Source organism: Tamandua tetradactyla, chromosome 21 (genome assembly GCF_023851605.1).
Source record: "Tamandua tetradactyla isolate mTamTet1 chromosome 21, mTamTet1.pri, whole genome shotgun sequence".
Classification (NCBI taxonomy): Eukaryota; Metazoa; Chordata; class Mammalia; order Pilosa; family Myrmecophagidae; genus Tamandua; species Tamandua tetradactyla.
In genome coordinates, this window is record NC_135347.1 from 55,610,582 (window position 1) to 55,629,257 (window position 18,676).

Below are 18,676 nucleotides of genomic sequence, written 5' to 3' on the forward strand. Positions count from 1 at the left end.
AAAATGATCCTTATTTTTTCAGATTTAAAAAAATGACTTAGAGTCTGAGAGACTTCAAACAGTTGAGAGGTTATCCTGGAGGTTATTCTTATGCACTATATAAATCTCCCTTTTTAGTTTATGATGTATTGGAGTGGCTGGAAGGAAGTACCTGAAACTGTTGAGCTGTGTTCTAGTAGCCTAGATTCTTGAAGACAACTGAATTAAGATATAACTTTTACCATGTGACTGTGTGATTGTGAAAACCTTATGTCTGATGCTTCATTTATCCAAAGTATGAACAGATGAGTCAAAAATATGGATAATAAATAAATAGATATTGTGGAGATAAGGGGCAAAATAAATCGGGTAGATTAAAATACTAGTGGTCAATGAAAGGGAGAGGTTAAGGGGTATGGGATGCATGATATTTTTCTTTTTAATTCTTTTTTTTGGAGTGATGCATATGTTCTAAAAATGATCACGGTGATGAATATGCAACTATGTGATGATATCGTAAGCCATTGGTTGTACACCATTTATGGATTGTATATGTGTGAACATTTGTCAAGAAAAATATTTTAAAAAATGCCTTAGTTTTACGAAGATGTTCAACTGAGAAAGAAATGAAAACTTACAGGTCAGATACCGCAAAAACACTTTACCAAAGCCTACAGGGGCTTGGGTCTAACTTATTCACCAACAGTTTCTATCTGCCTTCTATATTTTAAAATAAAATTGTCTAGATTTTAAATTGGAATTTGTCTTTGTAATTAAAAAAAAAAAACAAATGTGAAAAAAGGAAAAACATCACCACAACTACCTATAAAAATATGCTACCTGGAATGAAACAAAAATGAGCCTATGTTCATTTGGAAAATTAACTCTTGAATTGTTTTTCATGTTCAAAGCCAATAGCAAACCATTTTTAGCATTTAGGGCTCAGAAAAACTTCCTATTCAGCTTTCTTGTACAACACTGAAAGGTACCTATCAAGTGAGAGCTGAATCTCAATTCAGAGATGAAGTTGTGGCATTGAAACGACTGGCTGATCTTTCCTTATTCACTTTTTGTGTTAAATTCTGGGATCTGATGGAATAAGGTATTATCAGAGAGATTTTGTAGGCCGGAGGCAGGGCCCAGCTTCCGAAACCTCCTTAGGCTTTTCCTCAGTACCAGGGAAGAGGGAATCGAACCATGGACTTAGCCCATAATTCACATAGATTCTTACAATACAGGGTGCCAGTTAAACTACTTCCTTTTAAACACAGCACTAGCAAAATTACTAGAGTTTTAGATGTTCTTGGACAAAAAAATAGCAGCATTAGGGAGAAGGGAGAAAATAGCCATTTTCAATACCAAGAGAGTCAAGTGATGATTAATCTTTCAAAACTAATTTTGAACGACCTGAATAAGTTTTAAAAAACATTGCTAATAAATTTATGAGCAAGCTCTTCTTCACTTGACCTGCATAGTTTTTTGTACTAATCAGAATGTTAAACATCAGTATATAAGGGGTGATATTCACCACGTGAAAAATAGAGTAACAAGCAGAGTTGGACTGCAAAGAGACGACACAAAATGGGATCATTTCTGGATGATTTTTATTTTCTCTTTCGGATATTTTGCTACTTTCAAACTTTCTACAAATGGTATAAGAAAAATATTATCACAAATCATAAGTACTTTGAAAAGTTCAGAATTACAAGATGTTTATAGTAACCCTCTTTGGGAGATGAGACTACACGTTTGTCTCCTTTTTCCATTATATTCTTACTTCTAAAATTTCTTATAAGAATATGTCTTACTTATAAAATATGAGAAAAAATCATAAGCCAACTAATAAATGAAGCAATTCAAATTGGAGCATGCTTTCTGGTCAGCTCTTGCCTAAGATTCCTGACTCCAGTTCAAATTTAATATACAAAGTATCAGCATTTTAGCCAACTCCATTCTTTGTAAAGAAATCATATCTACTCTGCTTTCCTCTGCCACTTACTATATAAAGGCCTGTTTCCTGTCACCACATGTCCCTTTTTGTACCAGTTCAGATGTTCTGACATGAGACAAAATCTACTGGAATTAATGAGCACGCTCTCTTCTTGCAGTGTCCTCTGGAGCGACTAACAGGGAAACAATCTGTCCTTGCCTGTTTTCTAAGGACTCTGTGTTCAGTTTCAGAATAATGCCACTTACCCAATGTTTTGTAATCATCTCTAGCTTTGCTTGCTCGCAACAGTGACTGTATCTTCACAATTTCTTTTTTCTGCAAAAGATTGAGACAATTCATGAACTTTCAGAGTTCCAGCGTCTCCATGGCATGTGGATGTCAACATTTTAGAACCGACAGTATTTGCATGTACTGCATTCAACGTTTGTTTGTCTGTTTTCCTTGAAGAAAGGGTCAGATAAGCATGCTAAAAGTATAAATGAGATTGTAGGGGACTGTTCAAATAAAGAGATCCAAAAAGGGAAAAGAATTTTAGCACGGAACTTAGATAATTCAATTCATGTTCACATATCTATTCTTTTAAAGATCCTGAGGGAAAATTCCCTCTGTGGGTTTCTATTTAATCAGGTAGCAGGTTAGAAAAACTGCACATGCACTGTTAGAGAATATTTTTTTAAAATCTTCTCTCTGTAGAGTTATTAGCCTGCATGTCCCACCCAGTCCTGACTGGTGAAGTCTCACTCTGAACTTGGTTTCTGAATAAAAATGTAAGCCTTCAAATAAGCATAACATTGAAATCTCAGATCTATTTTTTTCCTAATAAAGTTCATTTCTATCATTTAATAAAAACCACTCAATGCCGACATTCAAGAAAACATTCATTCAGTTCATTCTCAGCCAGGATAAAAACCCACAAGCGTTTTTCTTACATGATCTTTGAAATACTGTAGCCGTGAAAGGTAGCTCTTTCTCGCTGTCACCATTCGGTACCAGGACTGAATCTATAAATAAGTTGAACAGAGAAATCAAGGCAATTACCAAACAGGCCAGTCTTTCTGAAAATAGTACTGATATTTTATTTGACTAAAAATAAACAGCCCAGTAAATATTAACTATCTAAAGCCTATTTCTCATCTTCTACTTTTTTCATGGCTTTTTCTCTAAAGCGATTGAGAAACACTTTACGGGTTACTCAGTCTCGCCACCTTAACAGGAGAGAGGTGGGGAGCGTAGTGCAGCTTAGTACTATTTTGCCTTTATCTCAAAAGATAAAAGCCAAGATGGCAAGATATTTTGCCGCGAGCCACAATGAAACTAAGACTCTACCTAATTCTAGGGTTTCTTCCAACAATCTTTCAGCACATCCAAAATCCTTTCGTTTTTTACAGGAAAACATAGAGCTCTCGCTTGGGACCAACCTCTACCAAATGTTTTCTGAAAGAACAGGTGTGTGCTCCGTGATAACTCAGGACCTTATTCCATTAAAGGGCTAATGTACAGTGACGCCGGACCACGTCCTTCTCTTCCTTCCTTTACAATTCAGAAGGTCTTCTCCACGAATCTAACCTGATTCTCATTTCTCTGCGGTCTTACTATCCCCACTCTCATTTAGACATCCAGGCTATCTGCACATTCACTTCTACACGGCCCTTTGGTTTTAATGCATGAGAGTGGGCTCAACAGCATCCGCTTCTTTTTCTCTCATCTCTGAGCAATCACTGCGAGTGTAAAGCTGAGTTAGGCTGGCTCGGCACCCTAAGACAGGTCCTATAAATTGGCTCTGATTCCTCATTGATTTTGCATTTATTGCCTTACAACTAAAGTTTTATGCTGTTCTGTTTAAGCATTATTAGCTAATGTGATAAGAGGAACACCGAGTAGTTCTGGGTTTTCCATAGACTTTAGATCATCAGTTTGGATTTTTAGAACAACTAGCATTGACTGGTTCCAGATTTACTTTCAAATCTGATTCTCCCAAACACAGAAAGAACCTGAGCCAGTTATCGTGGTTTAATCCACTTGCCCACAGAGGGTCACTCAGTAAGCAGTGGAGGCGAGACCCAAGCCTGGACTTCTTTCCAACATCAAGGCTCATAATACTCTTGACAACTCTGTCTTTGAGAATCAAATTAAATGGGGGGAAAAGTTTAAGTCAAGCATTGGCTACAACGAGACAGGTCATGTACCTTCACAATAGAAGGAGTGTTATCAATGAATGTTTGCCGCCTGTCCATATACTCCTTCCGTTGTTTATGCCCCTTCCAAAAAGCCTACGGAAAACAGTAGATAACAATTACTCGTAAGCAACAGCTTCCCACAAGTTACTTAAAAAGTGCAAGAGGACAGTGTCTTAGGAGACACTGTGTTGAGACAGCTGGGGACCCCCTCTTCAAGTCCCATCCGGACATCACCTCTTGGGGAGGGCGCTGAGCTGAGGCAGAGGACAGCAGCTGAGACTGAGTCACAGCTGAGACTCGTCCCACTTCAGGAAAGCAGAGAGAGGGTGGTAAGTTACCAGTATTAGCACAGTTTCCTGCATGAAAGCTTAATTTTACCAAGGCCCTCGGTGACAAGAAATTATACAATGGGATTTCCCTGAAGCACACAAACAGGATTAACTGGGTACTGGTGTTATCTGGTAACAATAAATTATGCTTTAAAATAATGATTAATAAGTATCTTTACTACAACAAGACTTGAAAGGAATATGCTCCACTGATTTGCAACCTTGGATCTTGATTCTTGGATACCTGAAAGTAGGAGTGCTGTAATTGAACATTTGTGCTTTCACATATTACCACATAAAGTTTAATGACACATCATCAAAACAGCTTTACTAAATTATCATCATGAAAAAATATTTTATGGAAAAAATTTACAAAAGTGGACACAAACTGTTATCTTTAGAAGCATTAAATATCTGTTATCTGCTTATTCCAATCTACTTATGAGCATCTTTTTATTGAAATATATCTATGTGGCTGCCCTCAGTTCTTAGATTTTGCTTTTCTAATTAAAAATGAAGTATGAACTCCTTGTTAAAAAGGACAAAATTATTTTTGTGAATTTCTCTTCACATCTATAAATATTAATCTACCTTATTCATATTTTAAGAAGAGGCATATGGAATTTTATTTTCCCAGAGGTAGGTAACATTTTTTTTATGATGATGCAAACAGGACAGACCTGCTGGAAGTCAGGCAGCCTTTGCACCCCCCACTGCTATCCCCCCCCCTTCATGTCCCGCCTTCGCTCCCCTGCAGCTGTTCTCTGAGGCTGTAGGTGGGAGGAAGGAGGGTGCAGAGGGGCGTGGAGGAATTGGGGCTCTCAGGAGCACAGGCTGCCACACCGCTTCGGAAAGCTCAGGAGCCCTAGAGGCAGGAGAAAGAATAGGACAGCAGGAGGGAGAGAGAGAGAACGGAGAGCGTGATGCTCATCAACGAGAGAAGGGCTGTGGGCTGGATGCCCTTCGCTGCCCCACCTGCTGACCATGCCTGCCTCAGTGTCCCTGCCCTCAGCCATGAGCACGGACAGAGTCCAAGCCAGACCAGCTGACCCTGCGCGGAACAACCCCGGTGGTCGCTGTGCTGCCCACAGGGCTGATCACGGCTGGTCCAGGTTTGGCAACCAGGTTCCCTCAGCCTCTCTGCGACCACAGCCTCGGCAGCTCAGCCCGTCCCCATTTCAGCTCCCATGACTGTCTCAGTTCTTCCCCCGACTCATCAGCCCTTCTCCGAGAAGGCAGCATCAACCCTGGCAGAGGAAGGAGGAGGTGGTGGTGGCGGAGGTGGCACGGTGGCTCCTAAGCCACCCCCGGGGCTGCAGGAAGCGGGGCTGGAGTCAGGGCTGCCTGATGACGGCCCCTCAGACCCTCTCTCCCGAGTAGGAGGACGGCCAGCTGTGCTCACGGACATCCTATTCAGAGTTGGAGATGCGGGTCCACTCCACGTCCCACACTGAGACCAAACCCCACAAACGCCCACACTGCTCCAGGACCTTCGCCAACAGCTCCTACCTGGTCCGACACATGCACATGCATGCAGGGGCCAAGCCAGACAGTTGTAACTTCTGCAAGAAACTCCTCCCCATTTTAGCTTTTGAAAATTGGGGGTTGGGTGCTCAAGGGAGGGATCTGCTATGACCTCACAGAAACCCGTCCAGTGTGGGCACTTACCCCCGCTGGTCTCCTCAGCCTCAGAGCTTGGGCTGACAGAAGAGGAGGAGCTGGTCCTCCCAGATGTCAGGGAGCAGGGAGCCCTCCATGAAGCCTGCCCCGTCTGATGCCTGTCTGATCTGACCTGCAGAACCGCGGCCTCTCACATGCCCCACACCCAGAAACCAGTTTCTTCCTATAAATGGTCTTACCTCACTTCCTACCTTACAAGGAGGAAGGAGATTTAGGTGACGATCGGACCTCCCTTTATTTGTAAGGGCCCATACATGAGACATGGTCCCCAAGGGGCGAGAGAGTCCCATGGCAGCCAAGAGTGGCTTAAAAGTTCAGGTCATGACTTTCTTTGGAGCCCCTCTGCCCTTGCTGTCAACCAAGGCCTCACACCCTGCCTCTCCACCCCAAACCCCAAGGAGCTGTGGGAGCTCCGTGTTCTCTAGGAGACCCCAAAACAAGAGACGTTGCAGAAAAGGGAGCATTCAGGGCAAACAAAAGGACTGGACTTAGCTCCCTAGGTGCCATGGTCAGGTGCCACATGCATTTATATATATATTATAACATATATCCACTCATCACAGGCATCTTTGTTGTAACCAAATCTGTGTTTATAATTGCATTATCTTTGAGAATTTTCATTTTTGACATATTATTTTTATTTTACCTTTTTTTCTTCCTCTCATTCCTGTCCTCTGGCCATGACATTATTTTATCTTTTTTTTTTTTAACATGGCAGATTTCAGAGAAAAGAGAAAATGAAAAAAAGAATCAGGAAAGTTGTTGTTATAAAGCGATTTAAAAAAGAAAAAATGGAAAAAAATCTTACATACAAACCAAGGGGTGTTTTAGATCATTGCATTGAAATAAATTTGTGTAAAAGGAAAGCAAAAACAAAAACCCAGGATGGAATCAAAATGATGAACTTGCTCCAGTCTTCCCTTCCCAATTCACATCTCTAGAAACGACTAATACGGTTCAAAAGGACTGCAGTTTAAAATAGCTATAGGCTCACAGGGCATTGCAAAAGTAACACACTGAATTCCATGCGTCCTTTATACCAAGGTTCTCCCATGGTAAAAATGCACAAATAGGCTTTTAAAGCAATCCACATTGGTGCTGGAAAACAAGAAGGCATATGGATAAAAATCTACGAGGGATCCTGGAAGAAAGAAGGCAACTGGGATTGGACTGGAAGAGGAACTTTTTGAACTGAACCATGGAACAAAATTCCCCACCCTGTGTGAATCTCTCTGAGTTGGCTCTGAGCTGGAGGGAAGACTTGACAGATGCCAGAGTCATTCTGGGGAAGTTGTCACCTAACCCACTGCCCTAAGCAGAACACACAAAAGTATAGATGGGGAGTCAGTGAGCAATATCAAATTTAAAATTATTTACCTTTTCACCTAATATTTCTAATTTGAGAATATCTAGCCTAGGGAAATACAAGTACTTGTGAAGAATACCACATATTAGGATTTTTTGTTGCATTATTTTTGTAATAACAAAAATCTGCATATAAGAGAATGTTTATGATTAAGGGAATAAATTGATTACACTCATACCGGGGGTGTTTCACAGCACTAAAAAGAATGACGTAGAACCATATATACTGATGATGAAAATGTCCCATATCTTGAGAAATAGGGAGATCACCAAAATATATTGCTAAAAGAAAAAGGAAATTGTAGCTTAGTGCATGTAATTTAACACCACATGTTAACAAAAGGAAAAACACAAAACAACAGTACCCATTTCTATGTGAACAATCTGTAGCACAGTGCCTAGAAAGAAGATCTACTAGGATATACAGCAAACACAGAGAAAGGGTACAAAGCAAAACATACCTATGCCCATCCCTATTTTCATCTAGCTACTTTTCAAAGGAAACCAAGAACGTTTTGTTCTCTATCCTTTGAAATACACAGAACACACGAAGACATACATCCCTATTATGCACAAAATATAAACTTATATTAAATATGTATGTATACATTTGTGTTTATGCATCCTGTATTTTTGATAAAATGGGATCCATTATTTTGCCAAGGTAGGCTTTTTCCCTCTGGATTATATATACACAGTAAGAACAGTATTTCAAATCAAGAAAGAGACCCTTCTCCACTCTTTTTAAATGACTGTACAGAATTCTCTAGCATAGATTCACTGAGATTTAAGTTCCTGGTGATGTACATTCAGGCTCTCACTGTTTTGGGGTTAGCAAACAAACTTGTGCACACTTTGTCCTATATTTTGTGTGAATGTGTCCATCAGGATTGAGCCCTAGAAGGAAATTAGTACGATATTAAGAATTATCAGGTAATACTAAGTTGCCTTTCAAAGAAATACAGACCTCTTCTCCCAGGGTCTCACTGAAAAAAGACTGATGATATTCAAACTGACAGGTATAAAAGGCTGCCTCATTTTCACTCCCTGGTCAATAGAGAAGGGAATGTTTTTCCTTGAGTAGCCATCTGTATTTCCATGGTTTCACGGTGCTCTAATATCTGGTTTAGCAGATTTCCTCCATCTACCGACCTGACCAGTTAGCTTTCTTCTTCAGAAAAGCTTTCTCCATCTCGTCTTGGATGTTTAGCCTTTCAGAGGGACTTTAGAATCAGTCAAGCAGGAAGCTTGGGTTGTTCTGTGGGGGGGTGGGGGGCACTCTTCAGATTTCGTTGCTGCCCTAACTCAGGGGGAAGCGAGCCATTTCAGACAGAAGTGAGACCAGCATGGAGGTTCACGGCCTTTTGGTTTTGTTGGTCAGCGTGTCTCTTAACGACTGCGTGTTTATCTCTGGTCTAGTCTGTAAAGGAAGCAAGGCAGTGAGCCTTCAGATTTCTTGCCTTCCTAGTTAGAAAACTGTGAGAAGAATGAAAACCCAAACAACAACAACAAAATGCACAGCAGAGTGACTTCAGAGTTCAATGCCGTCTTCTGCTGAGGTGGAGGGAAAAGGCTCCAGATGATGGTTCCTGTCCTTCCCCCGTCCTCCCGTGACCTCAGCCCTGGGTCCCGACATGAAAGGGACACTGTACTACGGTGTGCTTCAGAATTTCCTCCCCTGAAACCCTGCTCTGTGCTCAGAGGCCAGACACAGTGCTGCTGGCTCAGGCTGATAATATCACACTAAATTCTGAGCAGAATTAGAGCCCTAAAATCAGAAAATGAAGTGATGCTTCATTTTCTTTTTAGGCTGCAGTTCACTTTTCATGGATTTTGCCTATCAACTTTTTTTAAGAAGGAATGAACTAAAAAATGTATTGGCTCACGTAGAAAAGTCCTCCGAGTGACATATTTAGGGAAGAAATTTCACTCAAAGTGTAACCATTTCTGCCTTGCCAGCATCCTAAGTTTTGAACGAACTGAAACACGTTTGAGCACCTATTACATGCAAGACACAGAAACACAAATTTTTAAATCCATTTTCTGCCCCAAATGATTCAACAGGTGGCAAAAGCAGACAAGTATGTCAATAATCACAAAAAAAGAGAAGCTCTTCAACTTAAAAACTTGCAACTTAAGACATTTCATAGTTATTGGTCAAGCAAAAAACAAAAAACAAAACCCATCAATTGCTGCAATCAATAACCATATAACTTTGGACTCACAAGCAAAAGGAAACACAAGTGGTTTTTCAGAAGGCAGTTGCCGATAGAGTGTACTATGGGGATACAGAGAAGAAACACGTAAATCGGGCAAGATTCCTCTCCTGCCAACCAGAAAGCTTGGACAAGTCATGCAACCGACACCAAAAAAACCTGGAAATGAAAATTTCTTCTGCAGGCCTAAATAAAGAATGATGGATCATGCAAGAGAGAAGATTCTCTCGGAGATGCTAAGTCTGTTGCATTTTATTAGCTCTTCTGTCTATCAGGCTAGAAACTAAGAAGACACTCAACATCCACTAACCACTAAAAATTCAAATCGTTAAACACCTGACTCAGATAGTAGGGGACACAGGGAAACAGGATTAACTCTGTCCCGAGGTATCCCTCTGGCTCCATCTGGGTTGGTGGCAGATGGGTTTGAGCAAGTCCACACTACCCCTGAATAATCTCCAGAAGACCATGCATTAAAAGTCATTCAACAGCAAGATTCTCCCCTTCTCCAAGCCCTAATAAAATAGACCAGGGAACAGTGATAAAGTAAAAATCCGTAGTCAGATTTGTCCATCAGAACGCCAGCAGTTGACTGGCTACTCTATTATCAAATAAAACATTTTCAGGGGATATGAGTGTGATTAGTGGTAGGTGATTCACATACCTGTATTCTGAGCACCTTTGCTTCTTGGTCATATAAAAATGATTTTCTACTTTCAAACTCTTTTTTAAGTTGGGGTCCTGAACTTGTGGCTTGAAACCGAAGAATCATATCTTCTGAAGCAGTCCACATCTTCTCACGAATATATTTTTTCGTAGTTTCCTCAATAATTTCCTGGCAAGAGATATTGTTTATGGTTACACTTTACACATCAGGTGAAAGAAACATACAGAATTTCTTCTGGAAATGTTATCTTTAGAAAATGACACAGAGATAGCTCTTTCTGGTTTGGTTTAAAAATGGATTTGTCCAGCGCTAAGGAATGAATTGGTTTAGCTTCTTTCTAGTGACAGTCATTGATTTTGGGGATCCTCTGAAGTTTGTGCTGAGGTGAGACAGGTACGTGGTTGAATGGTCTCAGAATCTGGAGTTGGAGATGGACAAATGACACCCACAAGGACCAGGCATGGACCTGAGCTCCAGTGTGCAAGGACCAGATGGTGACTGTGAGAAGACACATTGCCTCCTTCCCTTCCTTGGGCCACCAAGGAGAAGATGGCATGCTCATGTCACCCTCAGGTGACCCTCTTCTCTTGCCCACCTGGCCAGAGGAGGCAGACCTCTGCAATGAGATGAGAAGACCCAAAACGATGCTTGGGGGGGGGGGGAAGATTTTGGGAGCAAAAGGGGGAGAAGACAAGACCTATGGTTGGCAGGGAGGGGAAATCTATAGGAGAGAAAAGAAAGGCAGAAGAGGATCGTGAGAAGTCTTTCTGGGTTATGAACTGGATGTATTTTCACATTCTTTGAGAGATGCAAGCAAAACCAGACTTCCATGGCTGATGCCTCTTAATCAGTGCAATTGGGGCCAATGGTTGGCTAAAGAGTAAGTTAAACTGTGTAAGTTAAGCTGTGAATTCAGATGCACCAAAACCTTGAATAGAAGACAGATACATGTCATTTGTTTGATAAAATCAGTAATTTCAGGTCATTTGGAAAAAAATACTTTTTACAGCGCAAATCCCATACTTTTTAATAATCTTAAAGATCTACTGATTAATATAACAAAGATATGTTTAGGGCATCTTTGGCTGCCACATGAGTGATTTTTGGCTCTGAATTTTAACCCCTTGATGCTTTCAAAGAGAAAGTCTTTGCCCTCTTCATTTAGCAGGGCTGGCAGTCAGACTTCTGATTTATAATAACTGCCCTGCAAAGCCTCACGTGTCATTCTTCCTGCAGGTCCGAGGAGCAGTAATTTTAGAGTTTCAGCTCTTCAACTCATCGTATGAGCTGCAACATGGGATTTCAGTGGAACTCAGGCTTCCTAGTCTCCAAAGAATCTTGTATCCATCCTCTCCCAGCTGGCTCATTCATTTCTTAGATTTATATAGAACTTAGGAACAAGGCCAGAAGAGAAAGTATTGTGAGGCACAGTACCCGATATTTTAGCCTCCATTCTTGTTTTGTGAGAAGAAGTAAAAGGAGGGCAGTGTTTAGTGTGTACCTCTTGTGTCATTCTATGTGTCTGTCAGATAATCTTCACAAAGACCCTCGTAAGTAGGAGATAGATAGGAATTCTTTTCTTTTCTTTTCTTTTTTCTTTATTTTTATTTTCCTTGCTTTTCTTTTAAACTTTTCTCTTGAGGCACTTTCCTTAAGAACCACCTATAAAGTAATCTCCACTCCCCTGCCCAAAAGAAAAAGTTGGATCCATCTGTTGTGATCACAGCATATGATTTTTTTATACTACGTATAATTTCATTTTTCAACAAATTAGCACCAAAACTGCAATGCTACAATTCATTTTCCTGTAAACCGCAGGAGCTCTGAGTGTCTGTAATCAGTTAATAAATGATGTTCTTCACCATTTTCTTGCCATACAAAATTGTCGGTAGCATCGTCAGCCTCAGGTCACATTTTTCTCTGAGTTTAGTAAATTCTGCACTGCTGATTCTGTTTGCAATATTGCTACACTGCAATCTTTGATGCTGTTGACTCAATGATTCTGTAAGATCATATTTGTGTTCTGTTTTTTCTCCTAAAATTAAAACTCAGTTGTTATCAGTATTTTCTCTTCAAACATACTATAATGCCTAAATCCATCAGCAAGTTTTCAAAGTCCCAATCAACAGTGGTGAACATTCCTTCAAGACTATATCACTCTGGAAAGCATTCCTTATTTTTTACAAGGGTCTCCATATCTGTGTTAGAATAAATCTATGTCCAGAGCCAGCATCTTGTGTTATGAAGATCAGAGACATGGACACACGACAAACCACTCAGTGCTACTGGTGGACATGTCAGGCAAGCCAAAGGGGGGATGGTGGGGAGACACCAGATTAGAAACTGGGTGCACAGGCTGTACGGGTAGACCTCTGTTTAGTGACGAGTTCTGTGACTTACTGTAAGATGCTTCAGCAACTCTGTGCTTCAGTTGCCTCTTCTATCAAGATCAGGGATGATACTATTCTAGATCGGGGATGATGCTATTCTAGATTGGGGGTGATGCTATTCTAGATTGGGGATGATGCTATTCTAGATTGGGGATGATCCTATTCTAGATTGGGGATGACGCTATTCTAGATCGGGGATGATGCTATTGTTCTATCTCTACTCAGAGGATTATTTGAGGATCAAATCAACATGCAGGTGCTCTTTAAAGTTAAACCCTAAACAAACACAGCAGACTTGGCTATGCTCATAAGTTTCACAAGAGTGTATTTGCACTGCTACCCATTTTTTTGGTATTTGTGGGCACATCGGTTAAGAGTGATTCCTGTTGGCTATAACTTATTTCATGCATCTTGTTATGGGTTTAACTTCGCCTTCACATTCCTTTGACCTCACTCCCTCCTGTTTCTTCTTGGCTTCCCACCAACCACACACTAACAGAGAAGAACTTCTCTACTATAATGGCTCACAAAGGAGGCCATTTGGGCAATATCTACACCTTGCCACTGTTTACAGCGAAGTCCTCTTTTTGTTTTAGGAAATCTCTACCACGCATCTAGATTCTTGTTTCATGCTGTAAGAAAATAAATATTCAGATCTAATAGAGCCATGATCATAGGCAGAGAGGCCAGTCTACTATCAGTCTTCCTCTCCCAATCATTTAAATACAGAGGGTAGAACTAAAAAGTGAATGAAATTAAATGACCCAGCATTGATGCTGAAAAGAGCCCTTTGCCCTGTTTTTTCTTATTGCTTTGCTCTTAAGATTTTTGCTACCTTTCTTAGTAAATTCTCAGTCTTGGACCTTAGCACATACAAAAACTTGGATTTGGGGGAAAGAATTATCCCAAATGGACAAGACATCCAGTGGGAAATCAGTGGGTGCTCTAGGATTTAGGCCATTCTTATAAATAATGAGGAAGTGAATTTGAACAAGAGAGTCTGACATGGACTCTTCTAACTGGGTTTCCTCTTCGTGCTCTTAATATATTAAATGACCTAACAGCTAATAATGTGGCTGTGTATGTTAACTCAAAGACTATTTCTTTGTTTCTAACAAGAAGTTCAGATAGATATTATTTATATAGGGTCTTGGGTTTATAAAAGAGACAACGGGAGGGATAAATTGCTTTTGATGAGTAAAATCTGGTAGACCAAAAGACCATTTCAAACATGGGTCAAGGACCAGTTATAAGGGATCTTTAATAGTTATATACAAATTCTGAGTCACCGTATCAAGTTGAACTCTTGGTTAATCTATACAACGTATATGGCCACATGGCTAATTTTTAAAATGTCAGTTAATCAAAAACCATGTATAAAATATAGTCAATTGTTAGCACTTAACATTTGAGTATGGATACATTCAAAGCTCTGAAAATAATGTTAAACTAACATCCTAGATGACTATCTTATTACAAGTAAACATTTACTGTTTCGCCTTCCTATTCTTTGCCTAAATCTGTCCTCTGCTCCTGAAGCTGTCTTGGAGATGGCTGGGATCAGGTGTGGCAGAGAAGCCCTCTCCAGCACTCTGTAGGAAAAAAATAACATTTTGGTCTAAAACGTTTTGCGTAAGGTTGTAGGCTAAAGGAGGGGGCAGAGCAGAGAAGACATTTTGAATATGGACAATTAAGATATTATCACTGAGCTTAATTATGTGGAGGGAAACTTGGCTTCTTAGGATAATATACCATCCAAAATAAGTTGCAAAAACTTTTAACCCCTCTTCTGTGTGATTTCGTTATGCCAACATGAGCAAAATTCTAAACGGATAGTAACCATGTAGCCATTCCACTGGGGCCTGCAAATAAATCAATTAGTTCCTCCCATCATGAATATGATTCAAAAATAAAAGAGCAATAACACTTATCTTTGTACAGTACATTTTCTTCCAAATGCCCACTTCCTACCTTAATTTCTTTTCCCTGGAGCCATGATTCTTTAAGTGCGCCTACTTCAGGCGTAGTCCAAGAACTCTCCTTTGAGTCGACGTTATAATAGTATTCATATTTTTCCTGCAGGGCAAATTTGAGCCACGAACCTTCACTAGACACTGAATAAAAAACTGTGTTAAATTCTGCAAAGGGACACTGAATTCTTAGACATTTGTATAGTTCTTTCAATACATAAAATAATTGCATTAATATGTCTTTCACAAAGCATTCAGAGATTGTCTAAATTAAAATGAAATGAACTCTATGTAGTCAATGGACGCTCCCTGCTAAGCCAAGGGAAAGGAGGAGAGACAGATATCTAATGCTAACTTTGCATCCTAAGTTTTTCATGGGATTTAAAAATAGCCAAAGAGAAGGAAAAGGAAATGAGGAATCTGTGCTTGGGGTAGATCTGAATAGAAACACAGACAGAGGGGACCAACAAGCACGGTCCTTATCGGTTAGGAAAGTCTTCTGGCAACTAGAGCAAAAGCTTGTCAAGGATTGACCAAAAAGGACAGTGACCCATATTTAAGGAGGGCTAATGAGATGCATTAAACCAAAGCATAAGCAATTCACCTTGGGAGATGACTTTTTATAAAGTACAGAATGACAGACATACAACACAAAGATCATTCAGCAAGGAGAAAGGAAATGCCTGATCCCTCTAATTCATCTTACTACTCTACACAACCACCAAAGGTAAGATAAAATTTTGAAAAATATCTCATTTGGTCTGTGTGTGTGCTGGGGGTGAGGATGGGGTTGGAGGAGGAGCTGGAAAACCTGTGGCAGTTTTCACTTAAATTGTTCAAGAAAAATGTCTTTTCTGCATGAATCTAAGGGCTGCATTTAACATTTAGAAATCTATTTTGTTGTATAGCTGTGACTTGTGTCCTAAACCAGAGAGCTAAAAACAATAAAGGCAAAAATAAAGTTCTGACTTAGACCAAGCTAAATCAACTGCTGCCAAATAAGTGTCAGACTCAGTGCCTTTAGAGTTAAATCAAAGTTCAAGTGAATTTCCAAGAGAATATTTAAATGGATTGACATACCTAAGCAGAGATAACTTTCAGGCCCTGACTATTTAGTTTTAAATGCCCCTCAACTGTTCTATTTGTCAATGTCCAAGAAGAGAGATGATCTCTTTTCAGATGAACAGTCAGATGGGTGTTGATTTGTTTAGGAAAGTTTGGTCTCCCAGAAAACACCCTGTTCAGCCAAGTTAAGATGCCCACAAGTAATCATCTGATCACCAATGGTTGTCAGATTCATAAATGCTTTTCTTGAAAAACAACTATTCATCTTAAGGCAACACTCTCAATGAGAAGGAAAAGAAGGCAAGCAAATGTAGTGAAAATGTGTATCTTCTCTTATTTACTTAAGAACTGAGAAATGAAATGGTCTAAGTTAAAAGCCAACCTCACTGACATGAGAAAGCTTTATTTGGGTTGCGATGTCAGTGGGTAATATAACAGGAGAAAGCCTACCCTTTCCACCTATGATTTGAATTTATAATCAAACCAAAGGCTGAGGAGAATTGGTTCCCAGCAGTGGGCCCAATTATTTTTCCTAAGAAATGTAATTAGTTACTTAGGGAAAAAGCTGAACCCAGACCTTTGCAGGAACTATAAAACAGATAGATTCTGGTTAAGAAGTGGCAAGCATTCTAAAGGAAGGTATACTTTACAGATGGCTCCAAGAGAAAATTATACCTGTATTTAAGAGCTAAACTGAGCTCTAAGGTCAAGTAAGTGTTATGTCACCCCAAAAAGGCATATTCAGGTCCCAACCCCTGGTCCTCTGGGTTTTAAAAAATAAGACCTTTGAAGATGTTAAAGTGTGCCCAAACTGAATGAGGGCAGGTCTTAATCCAATAAGACTGAAGCCCTCAAAAGCAAAGGAAACTGAACCTGGAGAAAAGCCATGGGGAGCGGCCAGGAGCTAGAAGTTAACGGGACCCAGAAGAAAAAGAAGTTGAGTCTGCCATGCACATTGCCATGTGACGGCAGAGTCAAGGAGCTCCAAAGATCCTGGCCAGCCAGAAGACACTGACCCTGGACTAAAACAAGCTTTTTAGCCTCTGAAACTGTGAGCCAATAAATTCCTGTTGTTAAGGTGACCCACTGCACGGTACTGTTTTAGCACCCAAGAAACTAAAACAGTGATCCACCGAAGGGTGGATCCCAGAACCAGAGGTGAAAAGATAAAAATAAATCACTCTTTCCACCTGTATTGCACAGCTCTTTCTGGAGGTGAAAATCAACATTGAATTGTTTGGAATCTTCTCTTCCTTCTGGCATAGGGGTTGGCAAATTTTTGCTGTAAAAGGCATTCAGAATAAATATATCCTAGGATGAGGTGGAGGGTAATGCCTGCTAATAGTTAGGTTCAGATATCATTCGGTGCTTGCCATCTGCCGGCCATTCCATTGGGCACAGGGAGGCCAGAGTGGAGTCAGGGGATGGGTGAGGACTGCCTCAGGGAGGGGTAAGGAAGGATGAATAAGAAACATACCGAGGTGATGTGCGTGAGACAAAGAAGAGTGACTCTAGGGACCCTCCTAGGTTTCTGACCTGGATACCTGAGGAATATTTGACTCTATTCACTACAACATGGTGCAGGCACAGGAGCGGGCAAGTTTGGAGAAAGCTGCTAAAGTGTGGGCCAGGATGGATTTGAAGATCATGATGCGCTACCTAGGAACTGAACCCAGACGTACAGCATAAATGCAGTGGTGCAACTGCTTCTCCAGGAAGGATCAGGAAGGGACCAGTGCTGCCTGAACAGCGCAGTAACTCAACAAAGAGATGTGAAGGGAATGCAGAGAGGCTCTAGGTGATCAGGTGCTAGTAAGGGGGTCCTCTTGCATTTCACCCACAGGAGTGTTTGCTGGATCCGAAGATGTTATCTCAATACCTCAGACAAACTTAAACGTAAGTACATAGGGTAGTGCTCGAAAAATCTCCAGCTGGATTAAAATATATATTTCTCTTAAGTTCTTCTTCTAAGGCCATAAACTGTCACAACTGTATCCTAAAGATGAATAGTATGTAGACAACCTGCAGTGTGGTGCAAATAAACACCAGCCTAGAGTGAGGAGACACCTCGGTCCTGACACTGGTGCAGAGGAGGTGCTCAACAAAAACCTGCTGGAAGGGTGATGCACCAGCTCTGCCAATAACCCATTCTCCCTGAGTCTGTCGCTTTACCCCTTTGTCACAGCCATGATAAATGAAGGTTTCCAAATCTGAAAAATGAGTATTAAATTGCATTCTCTCATAGATACTTTCCAGTGCTAACAGTTTGTGACCTGTGGTAGTATCAAGTGGGCATGAATACCTGCCATGGTCACTGATGTGATCTCTTGAAGGCCAGCTGACTGTACTTTATTCCATATCTTCAAAATTGCTCTCTGTCCCTACTTAATATCTTGCAACCACATATCATTTATCTCATAAAGGATTAAGTGAGAGAAATGTGGGTGTAAAAATCTGTCTGTCGCACTGGATGGTGGTTTGAAGTTGTATGTAGATCAGAAAAACATATTCTTAAATCTAATCCATTCCTGTGGGCATGAGCCCCTTGCTAGCAGGGCCTTCTGACGAGGCTACTTCAGTTCAAGTGGGACCCACCTCAACCACGGACGCCCTCACTTCTCTTACTGGAGTCCTCTATAAACAGAGTGAACACACAGACAGAAAACCATGGCAGAAAGCAATCACACTGGGAGGAGAAGGGAGAGACCAGACTCCATGCCGTGTGGCAGAGGAGCCAAGGATCACCAGCAGCCAATCTCTGGGAAGAAAGCATTCCCTTCATGCTACCTTGATTTGTCCATTTTCCTGAACTCTAACCATGTAAGTGAACAAATTCCCATAGCTTAAGCTGAACCATTTCATGCTATTGCTTTAAGCAGCCTAAAAG

The 18,676-nt window shown here is 40.7% G+C and overlaps 1 protein-coding gene across 4 annotated transcripts in view; it reads right to left on the reverse strand.

The window, feature by feature from the left end:
* IQGAP2 (IQ motif containing GTPase activating protein 2) overlaps positions 1 to 18,676 on the reverse strand; it is a 312,092-nt gene that overhangs the window by 50,428 nt on the left and 242,988 nt on the right. For 3 of the 4 annotated variants that reach the window (XM_077139392.1, XM_077139393.1, XM_077139394.1), the window contains 5 exons: positions 14,726 to 14,868; positions 10,362 to 10,532; positions 4,117 to 4,200; positions 2,860 to 2,931; positions 2,176 to 2,245 (listed from right to left, as the gene is read on the reverse strand). In XM_077139392.1, the coding sequence (XP_076995507.1) occupies positions 2,176 to 2,245; positions 2,860 to 2,931; positions 4,117 to 4,200; positions 10,362 to 10,532; positions 14,726 to 14,868 (540 nt within the window). The remainder of the gene's footprint in view (positions 1 to 2,175; positions 2,246 to 2,859; positions 2,932 to 4,116; positions 4,201 to 10,361; positions 10,533 to 14,725; positions 14,869 to 18,676) is intronic. The other variant, XM_077139395.1, reaches the window with a different exon arrangement.